At 36.4% G+C, this 19,278-nt stretch overlaps 1 protein-coding gene and 1 pseudogene across 6 annotated transcripts in view; both read right to left on the reverse strand.

Annotated features, from left to right (window-relative positions):
• The window catches only part of LOC107030649 (cell division protein FtsZ homolog 2-1, chloroplastic-like), a 19,931-nt gene extending 1,238 nt beyond the window's left edge, over window positions 1-18,693 (reverse strand). The window contains exons 1-7 of one of the 6 annotated variants that reach the window (XM_015231914.2): window positions 18,539-18,670; window positions 18,378-18,445; window positions 16,069-16,808; window positions 13,283-13,582; window positions 8,272-8,362; window positions 2,186-2,310; window positions 373-465 (exon numbers count right to left, since the gene is read on the reverse strand). In XM_015231914.2, coding sequence (XP_015087400.1) covers window positions 373-465; window positions 2,186-2,310; window positions 8,272-8,362; window positions 13,283-13,582; window positions 16,069-16,698 — 1,239 coding nt within the window. In that variant the 5' untranslated portion in view covers window positions 16,699-16,808; window positions 18,378-18,445; window positions 18,539-18,670. Of the gene's footprint in view, window positions 1-372; window positions 466-2,185; window positions 2,311-8,271; window positions 8,363-13,282; window positions 13,583-16,068; window positions 16,809-17,206; window positions 17,344-18,377 lie in introns of those variants that run through there. The other 5 variants (XM_015231915.2, XM_015231917.2, XM_015231916.2 and 2 more) reach the window with 5 other exon arrangements.
• LOC107030654 lies at window positions 5,409-8,265 on the reverse strand (annotated as a pseudogene).
• Window positions 18,694-19,278: the final 585 nt, after the last annotated feature.

A 19,278-nucleotide genomic window follows, 5' to 3' on the forward strand; every position in this document is an offset into this window, starting at 1 on the left:
GGGGCGGCCTTAATCCTAACTAGATACAAAGACAACACACGCGGTGCAATCTCACAAGTGGGGTCTGGGGAGGGTTGGCATACACAACCTTACCCTACCTTGTGTTTTTATAAATAGCTGGTGATAGTTCAGATATAAAACTCGCAAAAAAGGTGATACTTACGGTATATTTTTTACCATTAGTCAACTATTTATTCTTTCTCATCTCTGATTAAATTAAAGATCAGTTTCCCAATTTATGACATAACTGTTCAATCTTTCAACTATCTAATAAGAAGCCTTGGAGTCAATAATTTTTCGCTTCGGTACATGTCAAGATCTGCAAAGAATCAAGTCAACGAAGGAATAACCTATTGAGATATACGAACATACCTGTCCACTTATCGATGGGTCTATCACCGCCCCAAAAATGAGGTTAGCACTTGGATCCACAAGGTCATATATAACCTCTGCTGCAGCATTTACCTAAAAAGGTGCAAAGAGGACATGCAAGGATATGAGAGCTGACTTCGCAAATCAGATAAGTCAGAAATTAGCATCATCGGGGGATGCTCACAAACATAAAATAACAAATGCATACAATGAAAGCTTTTTATTATACTAAGAAAAAGCAATAAACTTTCTGCAAAATTGGAGGTCAGGAAGGCTTTGAAACTGATAATAGAATATGGCAAAATCACCACTACAATGATGTTATGATGATAAATTGGTATCTGGTCCAAATTTAAGAAAACAGTTATCATCATTGCGGAGTTATGCGACATGGCCAAGGACACCTATGTTGGGTACACGAGAGGATTGGACATAACTTAGAAAATCAGACCATAAATTTACTAGTATAGATATTTTAAATTTGTACATAATTCTGCTCAAGGCTTAAATTTGACCCCAAAATCATTAACTATTAACAACATATTTTCAACTCAAGGTACAAAGACTGCTTTGCATACAATTGTCTCTATCCAACATAAGATAAAGAGTTTCAATATACATTTTTACCAAGAAGGCATGAAAACAATTTTCTTCCTTACATTTTGAAGTTTTGTTCAAATGGTATGAAAATCACAGGAAGTCTACAAATTTAACATTATAACTTGTTTTTATAGCATACAGTATGAAATTTTTAACTTCTTGAAATTATATTTTGGTTTTAAAGCTTCATTAAATTGGATAACAACTTATAATCTTCGCATCCCTTTCAGAGTCTAATTTAAGGGCCGAACGGTCCAAAAATTATCTAGAGAAATTTGGATATCCAACTTGGCAGGTGTGGTCATGTTCAATAGCTTTAATGAGTGAATTTGTGTCTGACATGATTTTGATGCCTAAAACAAGCATACAATTGGTGTGCGTGCATCAGTTTTATCATAAGTGAAAAGTGTAAAAAAACTCTAAGATCCTTTTAAGGCTTTAAGCACAAATGTGGAATTTATTGAAAAATGGAGCTACGGAGAAAAATATAAACATGTATGTGTAGTCCAAGATTAATAATCACAAGCATGAATAATAAATATATGGACAAAGAAATTGACAAGAACTAACGTGAAATATCAATTGTTTATTGTGTCGCATCTTCAGGACTAAACTCACTCTCACTGGCAAGGAAAAGCATGCCTTGATGACGACACTGAAGCGTGCATAAAGCGAGGCAAAGCGCTCAACATGTTTTGCACCACGCTTCAAGGCTTAAGCGCACTTTAAAAATGACAACATTGGCATACATTAATGCTGAGAAACAGCAGATAAGGAAACAGGATGAACCAGAAGCATAGGTTGTTTGATCTTTTCACCTAAGTTGCTCGGACTCTCCAAAAATGTTGCCGCACCCGTGTCGAATCCTTCAAAAATACACTATTTTTGGAGGATCTGACACGCACCCGTCGACATTTTTGAAGAGTCTAAGCAACATAGCTTTTCACAACCCTCATGCACCATTAGATAAAGTTTCTCTCTTATTTTTCTTTGTAAGAGACGATCATACAAGGAAATTCACACATTCATATATGCCATCTTCAATAAGAAAAATCTCTACACTGAAAAAAGTAAAAGGCTTCTACTGCCGAAATCTTTTCTACGTTATGGAATACATTTCTGCCTTTTTCAGTCAACAAAAGGTGCATACTAAGGATGATTAGTAAGTGTATCGGAAGAGAGAGAGAGAGCAAGAGAAAAAATAGTCGGGTACCTCAAATAATGTTAGATCACTACCACCAGTTATATTCCACACAATTCCAGTAGCCCTCTCTATACCGATATCCAGCAGAGGAGATTGAATGGCGTTCAATGCTGCATCTCTCGCTCTGGTCTTTCCTGTAATATCAACGAATAATATCAATTTTCTTCTTGACTAGTTAGTAGCAGCATCAACATCACTCCATTCTTGCAAAAAAAAAAACTTGTTAGCAAAGCTAAATCCAACTATTTGAGAGATACACAAAACCATACATGGACGATATACATATCTGGAATCTTGATATGCATATTTTGCATGCGAACCTGCTATATTACAGATGAATTTAGGTGTTTTACATTGGACATGACATGACACAGATTCAGCTTACCGAGGGCATGACCTTAGATGGGAGGGAGTGGAGGTCATGAATTAGGGTAGTAGGTAGTAGCACATTGTCTTAGTCGTAGTATTGCTCCTATATTTTCTTGTCCGTTGATTGATGTTAATAGCTGCTGATTCCTTAATACCTTGACTATCATATGGTTTTGTTGCAGTTTTGTTATTATTTGTTCTTTTTTGTACTTCTATTACTTCTTTTTGGGGGACTGTTTTCCTTGAGCTAAGGGTCAATTGAAGACAACCTCTCTACCTCTGAAGGTAGGAGTAAGGTCTGCATACACTCTACCCTCCCTCAGACCTCACTTTGTGTACTGCACTGGATATGATGTTGTTGTTGTACATTGGACATGAAATATTATCAAATAGCCAAAACAACGTAGAAAAATGCACACAGTTTCTACCTTTCGCAATAATAAAGCCAGAAGTAAGAAGGGGTCCAGCAGGAAATGGACCATCAATCACTATTGTCAGCAAGTGACTGAATTGAAAGAAATCTTAAATCTGCAGCCAAATAGCATCCAATAATAGGAGGAAACTCACAGAAACATGTCAGATGTGTCCAGTCCGAAGAATTTATTTTCCAATTTCCCTAACGGGAAGATCAGCAGATAAAGATGTTACTTTTTAGATTACATTCAATTTTTTAGGTTCACTATTTGAAATTTCTACAAGCAGCTATTTATGTCAATGCAGATGTCTGCTTAGGTTAAAGGGGATCATGTCACGGGTACGATCTGTGGAAACTGCCTCTTTCAGAAATGCAATGTAAGGTTGCATATAATAAACCCACCTAGTAGTCCGGCCCTTCATCGGATTTGTGCATGGCGGGAGCTTAGTGCACTGGGCTGCCATTTTTCTTTAGATTTCTCTTCATAGCATATTGGAATCAAAGGCTATAACTCCCTCACAACCTCGAGCCATGAATATGGAACCCTTTTCTCCCTCCATGAAGGCCCAAAGTCTCCCCCCACCCCACGCTTCTCTACCTTTATGGTGGTGTTTCAGTTGGAAAATGTTTCTTTTAGCAGAAGCATGCTGAACCAAAAGATCTGAATTGTCTGCACGTGGGCACCACGATCCTTGTTGATTTCACTCTCCCTTCATTTGGTTAGCTCAACCATAAGGATAAAAGTGAACTTAAGGAAGATTCTTGGTATAAACTGTTGGTGGCAAATGGGCGGGTTGGAAATGGGTTGAGCAAACATGGGTCAATACCCAATCATGCGGGTAAAAAATGGATTGGGTCATTAATGGGCGGGTTGAAAATGGGTTTACCCACATTACATAGTATGTGGTTTTGGAACAAATAATATCTTCAGTTATGTTTAATAATTTGTAACAGTGTATCGGTGAAACTAGATATTCACTTTTGTTATATCAAAATAGTATATTTTTTAATCTACTTGGGAATAATTCAAGAACTCAAGACAATATGATCAGTCACATAACCATATTTTTCATATAAAAGAGCTCGTATAAAATGTGTTTTCTTGGTAGACATTTAAAATAAATAAAAATAGTTTTTGAGTAAATTGTTCGTCTTGTTGATAAAATAAGTACCCCATCTTATATAACTGACTTTGTGTTTCTTTTAAAATCTAGTAATACCGTAACTTGATGATTTCTGGTAATTTTGTGTGTGTGTGTGTGTGTTAGCGTAAGTGAGTGGATGTGTATTTATTTGTTGTTCTTACATATCTAGTTAACTATTGTATACATTTAATTATACAACACATAGCTAGTTTGGGATAATTTTTATATATAAAAATAAGAGCCTATAATGTTAACAGTGGCAAGGAAATCATATCTATTGAAGTCTTCTAAAAAGCAAAAACTATTTGAATAGCAGATGCTAGAAAGTTGTTGCTGAAGCAAAAACAATTTGAAGAAATTGTGAGTGATGCACGATAGCTGACCGAAGGCAACCCATACTTGACCCATGACCGACCAACTTTTTACAGTTTAAAAATGGGTTCATCACTCACCCAATCCGCTTAAATATGGGAGGGTTATCAAAAAGTGGGTAAATTCTGCCTGCACTAGTATTAACCTATAGTTTTGGCAAAAATCCTTTGTACCTCGTTCACTATTTTCACACTTTTGATCACTTTTTCTAAAGTGACACTTGTGGCATTTATTTATTTTATTTGATATAAGACCTACCTTCCCAAATTCTCCAACAAAAGATTTTTCTAGGTCAAGCAATGTGGAGATCGTTCATCCTCCCCAAAAAAAATCCATTATTCTTAGTAAAAATAACATATCGCATCTATAGTAGATCTACCATGCATAACTTTGTATTGGTTCTATAAAACCTACGTGAACTCCCTAATGTACTCTATATTACCTCTTTTACCAGTACCTATGTTGGTGGGACATAGCAGGTACCTGTGGAAATAATCGAGGTGCACGCAAGTTGACCCGGACATCACGGTAATAAAAAATTAGCATGCATGATTCAGAAGTTAAATATCACAATACAATTTCATTTCTTTTTCTTTGAGAGTATAGTTTGCACAACATTTATCAACAATAAATCCAATTTCTACAAAAAAAAAAAGTAGAAACGAACTATAAATGAGTGGGTCCATTACCCACCAAGTTAGAAACTAAAATAGAAGAGTTCTTCATTACTAAAAGACAATAGCATAGCCACTGTAATCCAACCAGTGAGGTCTGGGGAGGATAATGTGTACGCAAACCTTACCCCTACCTTGGGAGGTAGAGAGGTTGTTTTCAATAGACCCTCGGCTCAAGAAACAAAGTAGTCTGGTAAAAGAAGTACTAGAAGTGAAGAAACCACGACAAAATACTAAAGATAGTATGACAAGTGTTCTCGAAAAAAAAATGGAGCAGTATCATGACAAAATAATACTATAATTGAACAAGAAATAACCGATAGTAATAGAAAATGAAGAAAAAGAAACTGCAAGAGGAATGCTACAACTACTAGTCTGGAAGGGTATATGTACTTCATAGTCTCCCAAGTCTTATCTAAAGTCATGTCCTCGGTAATTTAACGCTGAGACACGTCACGTCACTTCTCACGAGTACTTCTTCTTCAGCCTACCTCTACCTCTCTTGAAACCATCCATAGCAAACCTCTCACACCTCTGTATTGGGGAATCCAACATTTCCTCTTTACATCCTAAACCATCTCAGTCTCTATTTCCGCAGTTTGTCCTCCATCGAGCCCACTCCCACCTTGACCCAGATATCTCCATTTCTATTCATATCTCTCCTAGTAAGCCCACACATCCATCTCAGTATCCTCATTTTCGCAACTTTCATCTTCTAGACGTGAGGGTTCTTGACTGACCAATACTCCGCTCCATACAACGTAGTTGGTCTAACACCACTCTATAGAACTTGCATTTATGTTTTGGTGACACCTTCTTATAACACAAGACTACAAATGTGAGCCCCATTTCATCCACCCTACACGAATATGATGTGTGACATCATCGTCAGACTCTCCACTACCTTGGATAGTAACCCCAAGATGTGTCAAAGAAAACTCCAACAACAAAAAAGATATAATTGAGCATACCATATTAAAATCAAAGATTATATAAAACTCGATATTGAAAGAGAGGCATTAACAGTAAGCGAGATATAGTTGAATGAATAATTCCAATTCCTTTGTTCGCCAAAAAGCATCCCCTGAAATAGCCGAGCATTCAAAAATAGAGAGAAGTTGCTAGATGCCAGTAGCCACACAACAGAAAAAGAAAAATCTTATACAGCATTGTTTTAGAATTGAAACTACTTAATCTAATCATCAAGGGTATCACAATCATTTGCATCTATTGAGAGGATCATCCTTTTGCTTCAATTTATCTTTTCCCCCCTGTGTCATTACCTGGAGTATTAGAAACAAGTGTGGACGAGAAATTGGAACCGAACTAATGATCTTGGTTGCCCAACAAATTCTTTAACTTATCCAAAACTTGGGCAGCTTCGGCCTTAGCTGACAGAGCTTCTTGGACCCTAATGTCGGCGTTAATCCTGGCCATATCAGCAACATTGTGGATAGACTCAGAAGCAATGGTAGCAGCGGCAACAATCTGTTAGCCAAATGGAGATTGATTCTATGGCATTATTAGCAGGATTCGGAGTGATATGGAAGAAAGAAAATTAGGGTTAGAAAAAGGAGGGCACAAGTAACTAGGGGAGGAGGAAGCAGCATCAGAGATACAAGAGAGGTGTGAGATAGAGATGCATTTTGAGCATCGGAGATGGAGGTGAGGGGGAGGAGGGCTGTGGAGGAAGACATCAAAGCAGATGGGACAGAAGGAACAGCCGACAGGGTAGGAGTCCAGTATGCAGGCGGTGCAAAGATGGCGGTTGCGACCTCTGAAGGGGAGAAAGTGGAGGATGAAAGGGCGAGTGGCGGTGCAAACTGCGCATCGGCCGCCGGAACCATCTTCAGATGGCTGCTCCGCCATCTGCTGCAGCATCAGAAAAAATAATTTGCTCTATCCCTATGGCCTATGGTAATCTCACATTTATTTATAGGGACTGATACGAGAAACTAATTGAGACTTTAAGAATCCTACCCCCTCCTTTGCTCTCTTATGTTCTCTGTGTGCACTCACGACTGATTGAAACAGATACATATTTCGTTTCTTACATGAAAATTCTGAAATATCACACAAAATTGTTCCGGTTATCTGCAGCAGCCAGTTCTCTTCGTTAATAAATGAAATTCGTTGAAATGCAAAACATTTTGTCTACTGAACATGACCTTCATTGCACCTCAACTTACACATTTCACTAAGCTCTATACAGACGAAAAAAGAACTCCGAGTGTCCCCACCAGTTTGCGCGCATCTCAACTAATTCCACAGGGTACCTACTAATTCCCACCAGCACAAGTACTGGGGAACTCTATCCACCAAGCTTGTACAGATGGGAAGAAATAACCTAATGTTTTTGGCTCCACTGAGAATTGAACCTGAGACCTCTAGGCCACACCCTTGGGTAAGGCTGCATACGCGACCTCAAATACTTCTCAGGAAATTAGCCTTGAGCTTATTTGTTATTTCAGTTTAGATTGTTACAGTTCTTATAAACCTTAAAATATGTCAAGGACTTGACGTTTGCACAAGAAAAATGGAACTGGTGCAAAATATGTACTGATAGGCACAGGCGTGACTAATATTTTACACAAGACTTCAACAGAATACAATATTTAAGTTTAGCGGATAACTTTTATAAGTAGCACATAAATTTAGACACCATGGATAAATTCTGACAGCTGCATATGTTCATTTTTTGTGATAACCATAGTGTCCACACCAGGTTGCGCACATCTCAACTAATTTCACGGGGTACCTACTAATTCCCACCAGAACATATAAAGGGGAACTCCCACCACGGCTTGTCCAGATGGAAAGATATAACCTAATGTATTTGGCTCCACTGAGAATTGAACCTGAGACCTCTAGGCCACACCCTTGGGTGAGGCTGCATACGCCCTTTATATCAGTAATAACAATACATAGATTTTTTTGATTCAATGTATTGTGAAGTTCACATAAATAATGATTTAGCCATGTTGGCTGTATGTGTGTCTCATTAAGCCACATCATCACATCACATAGACTTTAAAATCACATGACATTATGAGTTAAAAGGCAACCAACAAAGAGAAATGGCTTAGTGCCAACAACTATCAAATGGCTTTTTGAGCTTACCTGTAGCAGTTCCTATTCCCATTAAAGAAGACCCAGCATTTGCCATAATAGCACGCACATCAGCAAAATCCACATTTACTAGCCCAGGAATCTGTAAATCATGCCAGATATATCATGGATAAATAAATACAAGCCTTGATATTCACCAAATTAGCAGAAGAACGCACTTTGGAAAGAAAATCCAATTTATGTAGAAGGAAAGAATATGCCAAATATAGAAAATTGACATGTATTTGCTACATTTAGGTCCATAAGTTCAGATGCATTTAAGTAAAGATGAACGCATGAAGAATACATGGAGTTATCCTACTAAGGGGAGTGATATGAGTACTTAATGAGCCTCATTTGCCTTGGAAGTAGTAAGAGGATCCTATGGTAAGTATCAAAAGCTTGTGGTGATAAATGAGCCATCATTTTACTTCTTTTATTTTTTGATAAAGTGTGTTAAAATCATGGAATATTCTATAGTGTGTGTGTGTGTGTGTGTGTGTGTATATATATATATATATATAGAGTAGGTAGCTTGATTTAATCCTAGATTTTTTTCTATTTTAATTAGGTATTAATTCCATTTCCTTTTTAGGACACGTAAACTCAGATATTTAAACCCCAATAGCTAGTGGGAATAATCAAGGTGAATTCTCTCTCAAACTCTTATTCTTTATTAAAGTTTTCTTTAGTGAGAAAACATGAATAAAGTAAGGGAACAAAATTGTTGAGCGTTTTTCCAGCAAAACCTCCATAGTCCACAATTTCGACATTCTCCAGGGGTACTTTGCATATATCAGTACCACCGTTACAATCAGAATCCTCGCTTGTGATGTTTTCCGACCACTTCTCCAGCAGATTCCTTTTTCAGTAGATTTGTTGCAACATTCCGACCCTACCCATTTAATTTCTTTACTAATTTCAATCACTTTCCAGCGGTCAGATCTAATTTTCCAGCGAGACAACAAGCAGTTTTTCCAATCTATATTTCAGGTGCTTTTCCGAAATTCACGTTTTTTTTTGGACACTGATAGATCTGTTTTCATTTCTCTTGGATTCGACATGTTTGGCACTAAATTAATGGGCTCCAGCAACCCTCAAACTGAATCCACTGGTAATCCAACCAATCGACTGGTCTCTTTGTCTGAGATAGAATACAATGACTTTCTTCAGTACCAGGCGAGTAAGCAGACATCTTCATCAATAGCTGCCAAAAATGGTAATCCTGTTAATCCTGCTACTAGTATCTCACAATCCACCACACATGGTTGTTGGGTCATGGACTCAGGCGCTGCTACCCACGTTACTGGTGACAAATTTGTATTGTCTGATATTATTTACTCTCAGTCCCTTCCCACAATTAGGATAGCTAATGGTTCTCAAACCAAGGCAACCGGAATCGGTCAAGCCAATCCCTTACCTTCCTTGACTCTGAATAATGTTCTTCTTGTCCCTGGTTGTCTCTTTAGCCTCATGTCAATAAGTCGTTTGGCTCAGACTTTAAATTGTTTCGTCTCATTCTTTAGTGACTTCTTTGTTATACAAGACCTCTGTACAGGAAGGATAATTGGAGAAGGGCATGAGTCAAATGGACTTTATTATCTTAATCCTCATGAATCCACTACAGTTTGTTCAATATCTGACTCTCCAGAGTTAATCCACAGACGATTGGGACACCCTAGTTTATCCAAACTTCAAAAGATGATGCCTAACTTGTCTAAATTGTCTAAGTTAGATTGTGAGTCCTGTCAATTAGGGAAGCACACCCAAATTTTTTTTCACGTAGTCCTAATAATTATGCGGAGTCTCCTTTTCATTTAGTTCATTATGATATTTGGGGTCCTAGTAGAATTAGTTCTACATTGAATTTTAAGTATTTTGTTACTTTCGTTGATGATTACTCAAGGTACACTTGGGTGTTCTTAATGAAAGATCTTTCTGAATTAGCTTTCATATTTCAAACTTTTTGTGCTGAAGTAAGAACTCAGTTTGGTGTTTCTATTCGCACTTTTCGTAGTGATAATGCGCGTGAATATTTATCATCTCAATTTAAACAATTTCTGTCGTCCAGTGGAATTCTTCATCAAACATTTTGTCCTTATACTACACAACAAAATAGGGTTGCAAAGAGAAAAAATAGTCATATTGTTAAGACTGCACGCACTCTTCTCATACAAGCAAGTGTTCCATTGGATCTTGGGGGGGATGCAGTGCTCACCTCTTGTTATCTTATTAACCGTATGCCTTCCTTTGCTATTCAAAATCAGGTTCCACACTCTATTTTATTTCCCCAGTCAACCTTATTTTCTCTTCCACCACGTGTCTTTGGGAGCACATGCTTTGTCCATACACTCACTCCAGAAAAAGAAAAATTAGCTCCTTGTGCTCTTAAATGTGTCTTTCTTGGTTTTTCAGAAGTAGAGAAGGGATACCGATGTTTCTCACCTCACCTCCAGCGATACCTTATGTCCGTTGATGTTACTTTTTTTGAAGGTAAGCCCTACTTTACATCCTCTGTTGAAAAATTAGGCATTAATGAGGTTCTACCAATTCCATCTTTTGGAGATCCCACCATAGTCTCCCCTTCCGCCTCATCTTCTATAACTCCATCTTCCTCCTCTACACCTCCACCACTATTGACCTATCATCGTCGTCCGCGCCCAAATGATTCAAACCCTTCATCAAAATCCTTGCCTACTGAGTACTTGTCTACACTGAGTTCTTCCGCTGACACACGAAAAGGTAATCGCTCTACTCGTAACCCTAATCCTATTTATACTTGTTTGAGCTATCATTGTTTGCCAACAACCCATATTGCCTTTGTATCATCACCATCCTTTGTGTCTATTCCTAAGACTACACGTGAAGCTCTTTCTCATCCAGACCAACAACAAGCTATGATTGAGGAGATGCCTGCCTTACAATCTAGTGGTACTTGGGAGCTTATTCCTCTACCTCTAGATAAATCCACAATTGGTTGTCGTTGGGTATATACAATGAAGGTTGGCCCCAATGGACAGACAACTCAACTAATGGTCAAGGTTTATACACAGACTTTTGGTCTTGACAATGATGATATCTTCCCTCATGTGGCCAAGATTACTTCAGTTCATATCTTTTTATCCATGGTTAATGTTCGTCATTGGCCTCTCTACCAGTTGTATATCAAAAATGTCTTTTTTCATGGAGATCTCGAAGATGAGGTATATATAAAACAACCATCTGGTTTTGTGGCTCTGAGGGAGGTTAGTAACATGGTATGGAGACTACAACGAGCACTTTGTGGCTTCAAACAGTCTCCTCGGGCATGGTTTGAAAAGTTTAGCATGGTTATTCAGGAGTTTGGCATGGTACGAAGTGAAGCTGATCATTTTGTGTTCTATTGTCACTCTGCTCCAGGTTTGTGCATGTATTTGGTAGTGTACATTGATGGCACATTTATCACAGGTAATGATGATGAGGGAATTACCAAATTCAGACATCACTTTTTCCAGCACTTTCAGACTAAGGATCTTGGTCGATTGAGGTACTTCGTGGGCATTGAGGTTGCTCAATCCAAATCAAGAATTATCATCTCACATAGGAAATATGCACTTGATATTCTTGAAGAGACATGGATGACAAATTGTAGGCCTACTGATCATCAGCTTGCAGGCACATTCACCAAGTCCTTAGCCGGTCCCAAATGAGTTATATATGAAACAAGCTTGGTACATCTAATTTGTAATTTTGTATGCATCAGCTTGAAGGGGTGTTAAGAGTCCTAGAACTATTTTATAGCATATGGGCAAATATAGTAGGTAGCTTGATTTACTCCTATTTTAATTAGGTATTTATTTGTTTTGATTTCCTTTCCTTTACAGGTCATATAAACTTAGCTATTTAAGCCTCAATAACTTGTCGGAATAATCAATTTGGTTCCATCTCAAATTTTTGTTTCTCACAAAATGTACCATCATTTTACATTATTGATAACGTACCAAATGAGTGTTAACAAATGGGTGGGTCGTATGCAGGAATTGCCCTTTCCACTTACTAATATCAATGTCAAAACACTAAAAAGAGACAAGGGCAACCATCATTTGTGAGCCAGGCTTCATTGAATGACACCTCCTTAAAGTTGTATTCACATCATTTTCTCCTAATGTGATTCAAGAAAAAAATCTCGACAACTCAAGCGCAATAGAACCTTATAAGAAGATTTTACACCTATAATTAGTTACATTTATTGTTACTTTTTAACCTTGATTAGCTTGATTAAAGTTGTTAAACTAATTACTTCCCTTTTTAGACATCATCTTCATCACTTCCAGTGTTATTTTCAAGATTACTTTTAAGCAATATCACAATTTTATGCCCAATAACACTAAATTCACATAGTGCATACATTACAACTTAATATTGTGCTCCCTAATACACTTTAGACCTATGACTAAATTATTCCATAGAAAATGCATATGCTTTTTTATATATTCCATCCGAAATACATAAGGTATCATTTAACACCTAATCTATTTCGATACAAATCCCTAGATTGGCAATTTGTTGTGGCATAACCAATTCTTAGTTTTTATTTCTCCTATCTTGCTTAAAACACATGTAAGATCAGCTCTAACTTTCAATTGCATTGATTATATTTACTACGACGATTTTTACCTTATCATGAGCCGAGGGTCTATCGGAAACACCCTCTCTATCTTCACAAGGTAAGGGGTAAGGTTGCGGACACACCACCCTCCCCAGATCCCACTTGTAGTATTACGCTGGGTATGTTGCTATTTTTGTTGTTATACATCTTTGTTTTACACTAAGGCGCGAGGAAATCTAGAGATTTATACTTCACCTGTGTATAGTTTAAGATTTCCCTTCAAAGCATAGAACAAACAAAACACATCCTGGTGATGCATATAAAAGTAAGATCCTAGACCTAAAGCATTATCAGGCAAATGCTTATTTAGAATCATAGGCACTATGCAAGCAGAAAACAGAAAATGAAAGAAAAGACTGTGACTAACAAACTTACCGTAATTATATCAGAAATACCACGAACTCCTTGCCGAAGAATATCATCAGCCAGGTTAAAAGCTTCAGTTACTGGGGTTGATGGAGAAACAGCTGTCAATAATTTGTCATTTGGAATGACAATCAGAGTATCAACATTTTCTCTCAAAGCTGCAATTCCTTCTTGGGCTTGAACTGCTCTTCTTCGTCCCTCAAAAGAAAAGGGGGTTGTAACGATACCAACAGTTAAGATACCCATTGATTTGGCAGTTCCTGCAATTATAGGAGCCGCACCAGTCCCTGTTCCTCCACCCATTCCAGCCTGTACATAACATGTTGGAGCCCACATATGAGGAAGAAACAAAAAGTGAGAGAATATAGCCTCCGGAAACTCTAAAGATATGTGAGGAATTTTAATTTACATATAATAACACGTAATCATCCCACATTTAGCTTTACAGCACTTTCAAGCAAATATATCCTTAGTATTCAATGCAGTGATTGATATCAAAAGCAAAAAGCACAAAAAAGATCTAAGGTCCATTGGAGCTTTAAGCACAAATAAGGTTTGGGCTTTAATGAAAAAAGGCGCAAAGGGAGAAACATACGTCGCCTCTTCAGAAGAGGCTCACTGGCAAGAAAAAGTATGCCTTGGAACCTTGATGACAACACTGAAGGGCAAATTACACGAGGTAAAGCGCTCAACACATTTTGAGTTTCGCTTCAGTTTTTGAACAAGCACGCCTTTTACAAAACTGATTGAATGATAAGCATGGCACGAAAATTAAAAGAACGGGAGATCAGATTCCTCTCTTACACCAAGAAACGGCCTGATACCATCTCGAATGAAGGGTAGGTATACACTTTTTACTTTTTTATGGCGTACTATATGATGCCCTTCTTGGATGCTTATAGCACCATGTTGATGATTAATAAGGCTAATGCAATCTGACAAAGTCTTGGAACCAAAAGGCCAAGGAATAAATTTAAATTACATTCTTGGGTACATCCTTTTTTTATGATTATGCTAAAAAATGTCTCTTCACATTAAGAGAAACTTAATTGTGACTTCCGGATATAATTTGAAGTTTAAAATATCTTGGTATTGGATTGATACTAAGATCTAGCCATGCTACAAGCACCGTTTTAGTTACCATCTGTTTACGCTTGTAGGCTTGTACCAACATAGCCTCTCATTCAATTAAGCATGTTTTGTTTTGAAAGTTTATCAACTCTTTGCAAGGATGATACAATACGCCAGATCCTTGTGAAATATCGTTTATTTTTGTCCTATCAGATAAATGAGAAACAATTTTCAGATTGCAATTTCAAAAGCTAAGCATAACAAAATTTATTCTCTCCAGCTCCCGATTCACCTAATGACCCCTTTTTGCTTGTTATCAACCCTTCCCTTTTAAACTGAGAATACTAAGTACACACGTATTTGGGAACTTGTGTTACTAGAAATATCTTCTCATTGCCTCACAAAATAATACTATATATAAAATTCACCCTCCTTTCCGAAATGAAGGTACGGTTTGAAGTACGAAAGGCAAAACATATAATTTTCGGTGTTAATTTAAATATTGATTCTTACCAAAAAAAAATTGTGAATGATTAGATCTTTAGAAACTTAAAAAAAAAGTATGTAAGTCACAAGTTAGAAATATTCAGAAAACTATTGAAAGAATCATAATCATAGAAACATATAAAATGCCAATTAATAGCCATTAATATATACTTCAAATTTATTTGGTAGCGTTAATGGCTATTAAGATACTCGTGTTTTATATCAAAAACTAAATGATTCCTTCCTCTACTAATTCTCCTCAACTCTTTAGCTTATGCAGTACGAAGGCAATAGGCAGTCAGACACACTTCAGGTTGCACATTAGCAATTTCAAGTTGGTAGATCAGAGAAGCTGTAAGGGATGGAGCAGACTAATGTGACACCTATCTTTCTAATGAGCACCAAAGACACTGAACTTTGTTTATAAAAAGCATATTTAAGTGTACTTTCCTCCAACAGTCATCCTTTACTGTATCAAGTGTCTTTATGGGCCAGGGAAAGAGCTCAGAAATTTTGCAAACGGGGTGGGAGGAAGAGTGTTGCCAGGTTTAAGTGAGTATACTTTAACTGCACTTCATTACCTAGAGTTACATTTAACATAGGAATTCTGCATTTTATTTAACCAATTCAATCTGGTACTATAACTAGAAAAAACCTTTCAGCTGCTCTGCACATTGGACAGAAAGAAGCTAAGTTGTTCAAATTCGAGTGTGGGTGTCCAATAGGGTAATAAGTCTAAATTATGAGATATTATGTGGTCAATATACAAAGTCTTCAGATGAGAAATATTGATCATGAGGAGAATCCCAAAAGGAGAAATAACGAAAAAGATTGACATAGAAATTTTGATATACAAGGTATTTCATTTTCTTCATTTCACCTTAGCTTTTGGTTTGATTATAGAAATCATTGCATCTGTCCCAAATTTCTCCGATTTTGGTCAAAGTACCCAAAATCAATTGACCATATCCGCTACAGATCCCACACCCACGTCGTGTCAACACGGGTGCGGAACCGAAACTGAAGGGTCCGAGCAACTAAGGAAAGTAGTATCTCACGAAAAGAAGATACTTAGTTTTACTATAAAAAGAAAGAATTAGAAGTTTCTATACAATAGTATATGAAATCTAAGTTTCTGACAAATGAGAGGGGAAACAAAACAAAGGAAAGAATAAAGTGTATTTCAATAACCCAAAACTTCTTTTTCCAATTAAAGTTATTACATAGGTTGAACTTACAGTCACAAAAACCATGTCTGAGCCGTAAACTGCTTCCTCAATGGCCTGCTTGCTCTCATTGGCAGCATTCATCCCTATATCTGGATTACCGCCTGCACCAAGTCCCCTTGTGAGTTCTTGACCTATTGGCAGTCTATACTCAGGATTTACAGGTGACATCCTCATTGCTTGGATATCAGTGTTCACAATCCAAAACTCTACACCCTTCATAGAGCTTTCAATCATGCGATTAACTGCATTTGATCCACCACCTCCTACACCAACCACCTTGATTTTGGCCTCATTAAAATTGTTCGAGCTTGATGAATCCATCAAACTCTCACTGACATTTCCACTAGAGCTTTCTTGTCTAGAGGTAGTCATTGTATTGTTACCTTCGCCTCTGAGCATAGAAATTTCGGGATGTAAATTTAGAAAGGGGTCTTTGTTTTGATACTGATTGACACTCTGGGAATTGGCTGAACATTTGAATTGAGGCAAACTTGAGGTATCCTTTTGGTTAACGCCCAAGTATCCAATCTTCTCATCTTGAATTTTCAAGGGGCAAACTCTACCACCAAGAACAGTCAAGACCCCTCGTGACCGCCGCGTATCAGGAGGCATAAATACAGCTGACGTACAAGTAGCCATAACAGAATTTTCCCAAACTCAAGCTCAAACTATTCTGATTAATCCAGAAAAAATATAATCGACCTCCTAGATAATATCTGAAGTTCCAGTCCAGTTTTTTCTTTCAGCACCTGCCAATCAATAAAACAGGAAAAAGCAGCGCACATTGTTTAAAAGAAGCTTGTAAGTGGTAGCTATAAAAGGGGTTCTAGTCCGCAAATCTAAATTTACTAACATGTATGAGTTACCAAACTCCAAAACTGTGCCACACTTTCAGATTTAGAGAGTATAATACAGCACAAAGTTTAACACAGCTCTAATAGCAGCAGAGCAGAAATTAGAAGAAAAAAGACAATCTTTATCGAGTAGCATTACACCAACCCAAAAAGAAATTAACTCCATAAGAATAAAGAACCTTATAATTGTATAGGTTGAGAAAATGTAATAGCAGGAAGAAAAAGGCAATACTTATCAAGTAGCATTACACAAACTCAAAAAGAAAACAACCCATAAGAATAAAGATCCTCACAATTGTATAGCTTGAGAAAATGCAATAGCAGGAAGAGAACTTAGATGGTTTGGCTTGGTATTCCCATAATGGAGGTCTCAAGTTCAAAACCCCTTGCTTTCTAGGTCAAGCTCACCGCACAAGGTTGCGTAGTGCGGTTTAAATCTCTTGTGTGGTTTGCGAGCTATTGCACATGAAATGGTTTTAGCAGTTGTGGGTTCCATTGTCATAAAAAGAAAGATCAACTTTATCAAGTAGCATTACACAACCCCAAAAGAAAACAACACCATAAGAATAAAGAACCTCACAAGTGTATAGATTGAAAAAAACAGTAGCAGGAAGAAAAAGGCAATATTTATCAAGTAGAGCATTACACAAACCCACAAAGGAAACAACCTCATAAGAATAAAGAACCTCACAATTGTATAAAATTGTGAAAATTCAATGAGCAGGAAAAAGAAAAAATACAATGTTTATTAACATTTACAAACCCACAAAGAAAACAACCCCATAAGAATAAAGAACCTCACAATTATATAGATTGAGAAACATCAATTACAGGAAAAATAAATGCAATCTTTATCAAGTAGCATATCACAAACTCGAAAAGAAGAAAAAAAACATAAGAATAAAGAACCTCACAATTGTATAGATTGAGAAAATTCAATAGCAGGAAGAAGAAAAAAAACAATCTTTATTAACTAACATTACACAAACCCACAAAGAAACAACTCCATAAGCACAAAAAACCTCACAAACTGTATAGATTGAGAAAATTCAATAGCAGGAAGAAAAAAAAAGCAATCTTTATCAAATACCATTACACAAACCCACAAAGAAACAACTCCATAAGCACAAAAAACCTCACAAACTGTATAGATTGAGAAAATTCAATAGCAGGAAGAAAAAAAAAAGCAATCTTTATCAAATACCATTACACAAACCCAAAAAGAAAACAACCCCATAAGAATAAAGAACCTCATAATCATATAGATTGAGAAAATTCAATAGCATGAAGGTAAAAAAAATGCAATCTTTATTAAATAGTATTACACAAACCCAAAAACAAAACAACCCCATTAGAACAAAGAACCTCACAATTGTAAAAATTGAGAAAATGCAATAGAAGAACACAAAAAGTTACAGTCTTTAGCAAGTAGCATTAAACAAAAATCCCATAAGAATAAATCACCTCACAATTGTATAGATTGTATCAAGATTCTCAAAACAAAGGCAAACCTATCACTTCAGAAATGGCACCTGAAATTGAAGAGACAAAAACCCAAAAAGAGAATTGCAGAAATCCTTTGAAATTTTGAAGAAATATAGAGAAAGACAAGAGTTTTGGCTTACTATTGGTGGTGTTGTATTCAGCTCACAAAGTAGAGTAGGACTAGGAGAAGTGTTGGCAATTTCTCTTTTTGCATTTTTTGTTAGTTTGTTGGGGGAATAGTAGGAGAAGGGGCCAAATCTTGTTTGTGTTTGACCCTTTAGCCCATTTTGAGAAAAATATCTTTGCACTTTCAACCAAAACTATTACTCTCATTCACATGAATTTTTGCTTTAGAATCAATCTTAGCTTTTTCTCTTTTATCAAAAAATTTGTTCCTATCTAATGGAATGTTATTGGATTAAATAACAAAAATATTATTGAGTTGTTTATTTTCTTTATTTTACCTTATGGAAATAAAAAATAAATATAAGACTTCACTTATTAAAATAATATATTCGAGAAAAAATACGTTATATATGTATTTATCATAAGTTCAAAGTTTCTGCATAATCATGAATAAGTTTCTAATTAGGTTAATGTGGAATTTGTATGTATATAAGTTTTTATCTAATTTAAATAATAACCTCAAAAATCAAGATTAGATTTTATTATATATAGCTAAAGGTACCAAATATTATGTTGATAAAAGATATATATAATCTATAATTAATTAAGATATATGTAAATTGCTTTGACATTATTAATCATCTAATATATATGTGGTGCAAAGATAACTTGAAACTATAAAGATGCGTGGGATTTCAATATTATGTATCTCATATGCATTTTTCAAAAAAAATTTGGAATTTGATGTTGTATG

The sequence above is a fragment of the Solanum pennellii genome, chromosome 9, assembly GCF_001406875.1.
Source record: "Solanum pennellii chromosome 9, SPENNV200".
In the NCBI taxonomy this organism is placed as follows: domain Eukaryota; kingdom Viridiplantae; phylum Streptophyta; class Magnoliopsida; order Solanales; family Solanaceae; genus Solanum; species Solanum pennellii.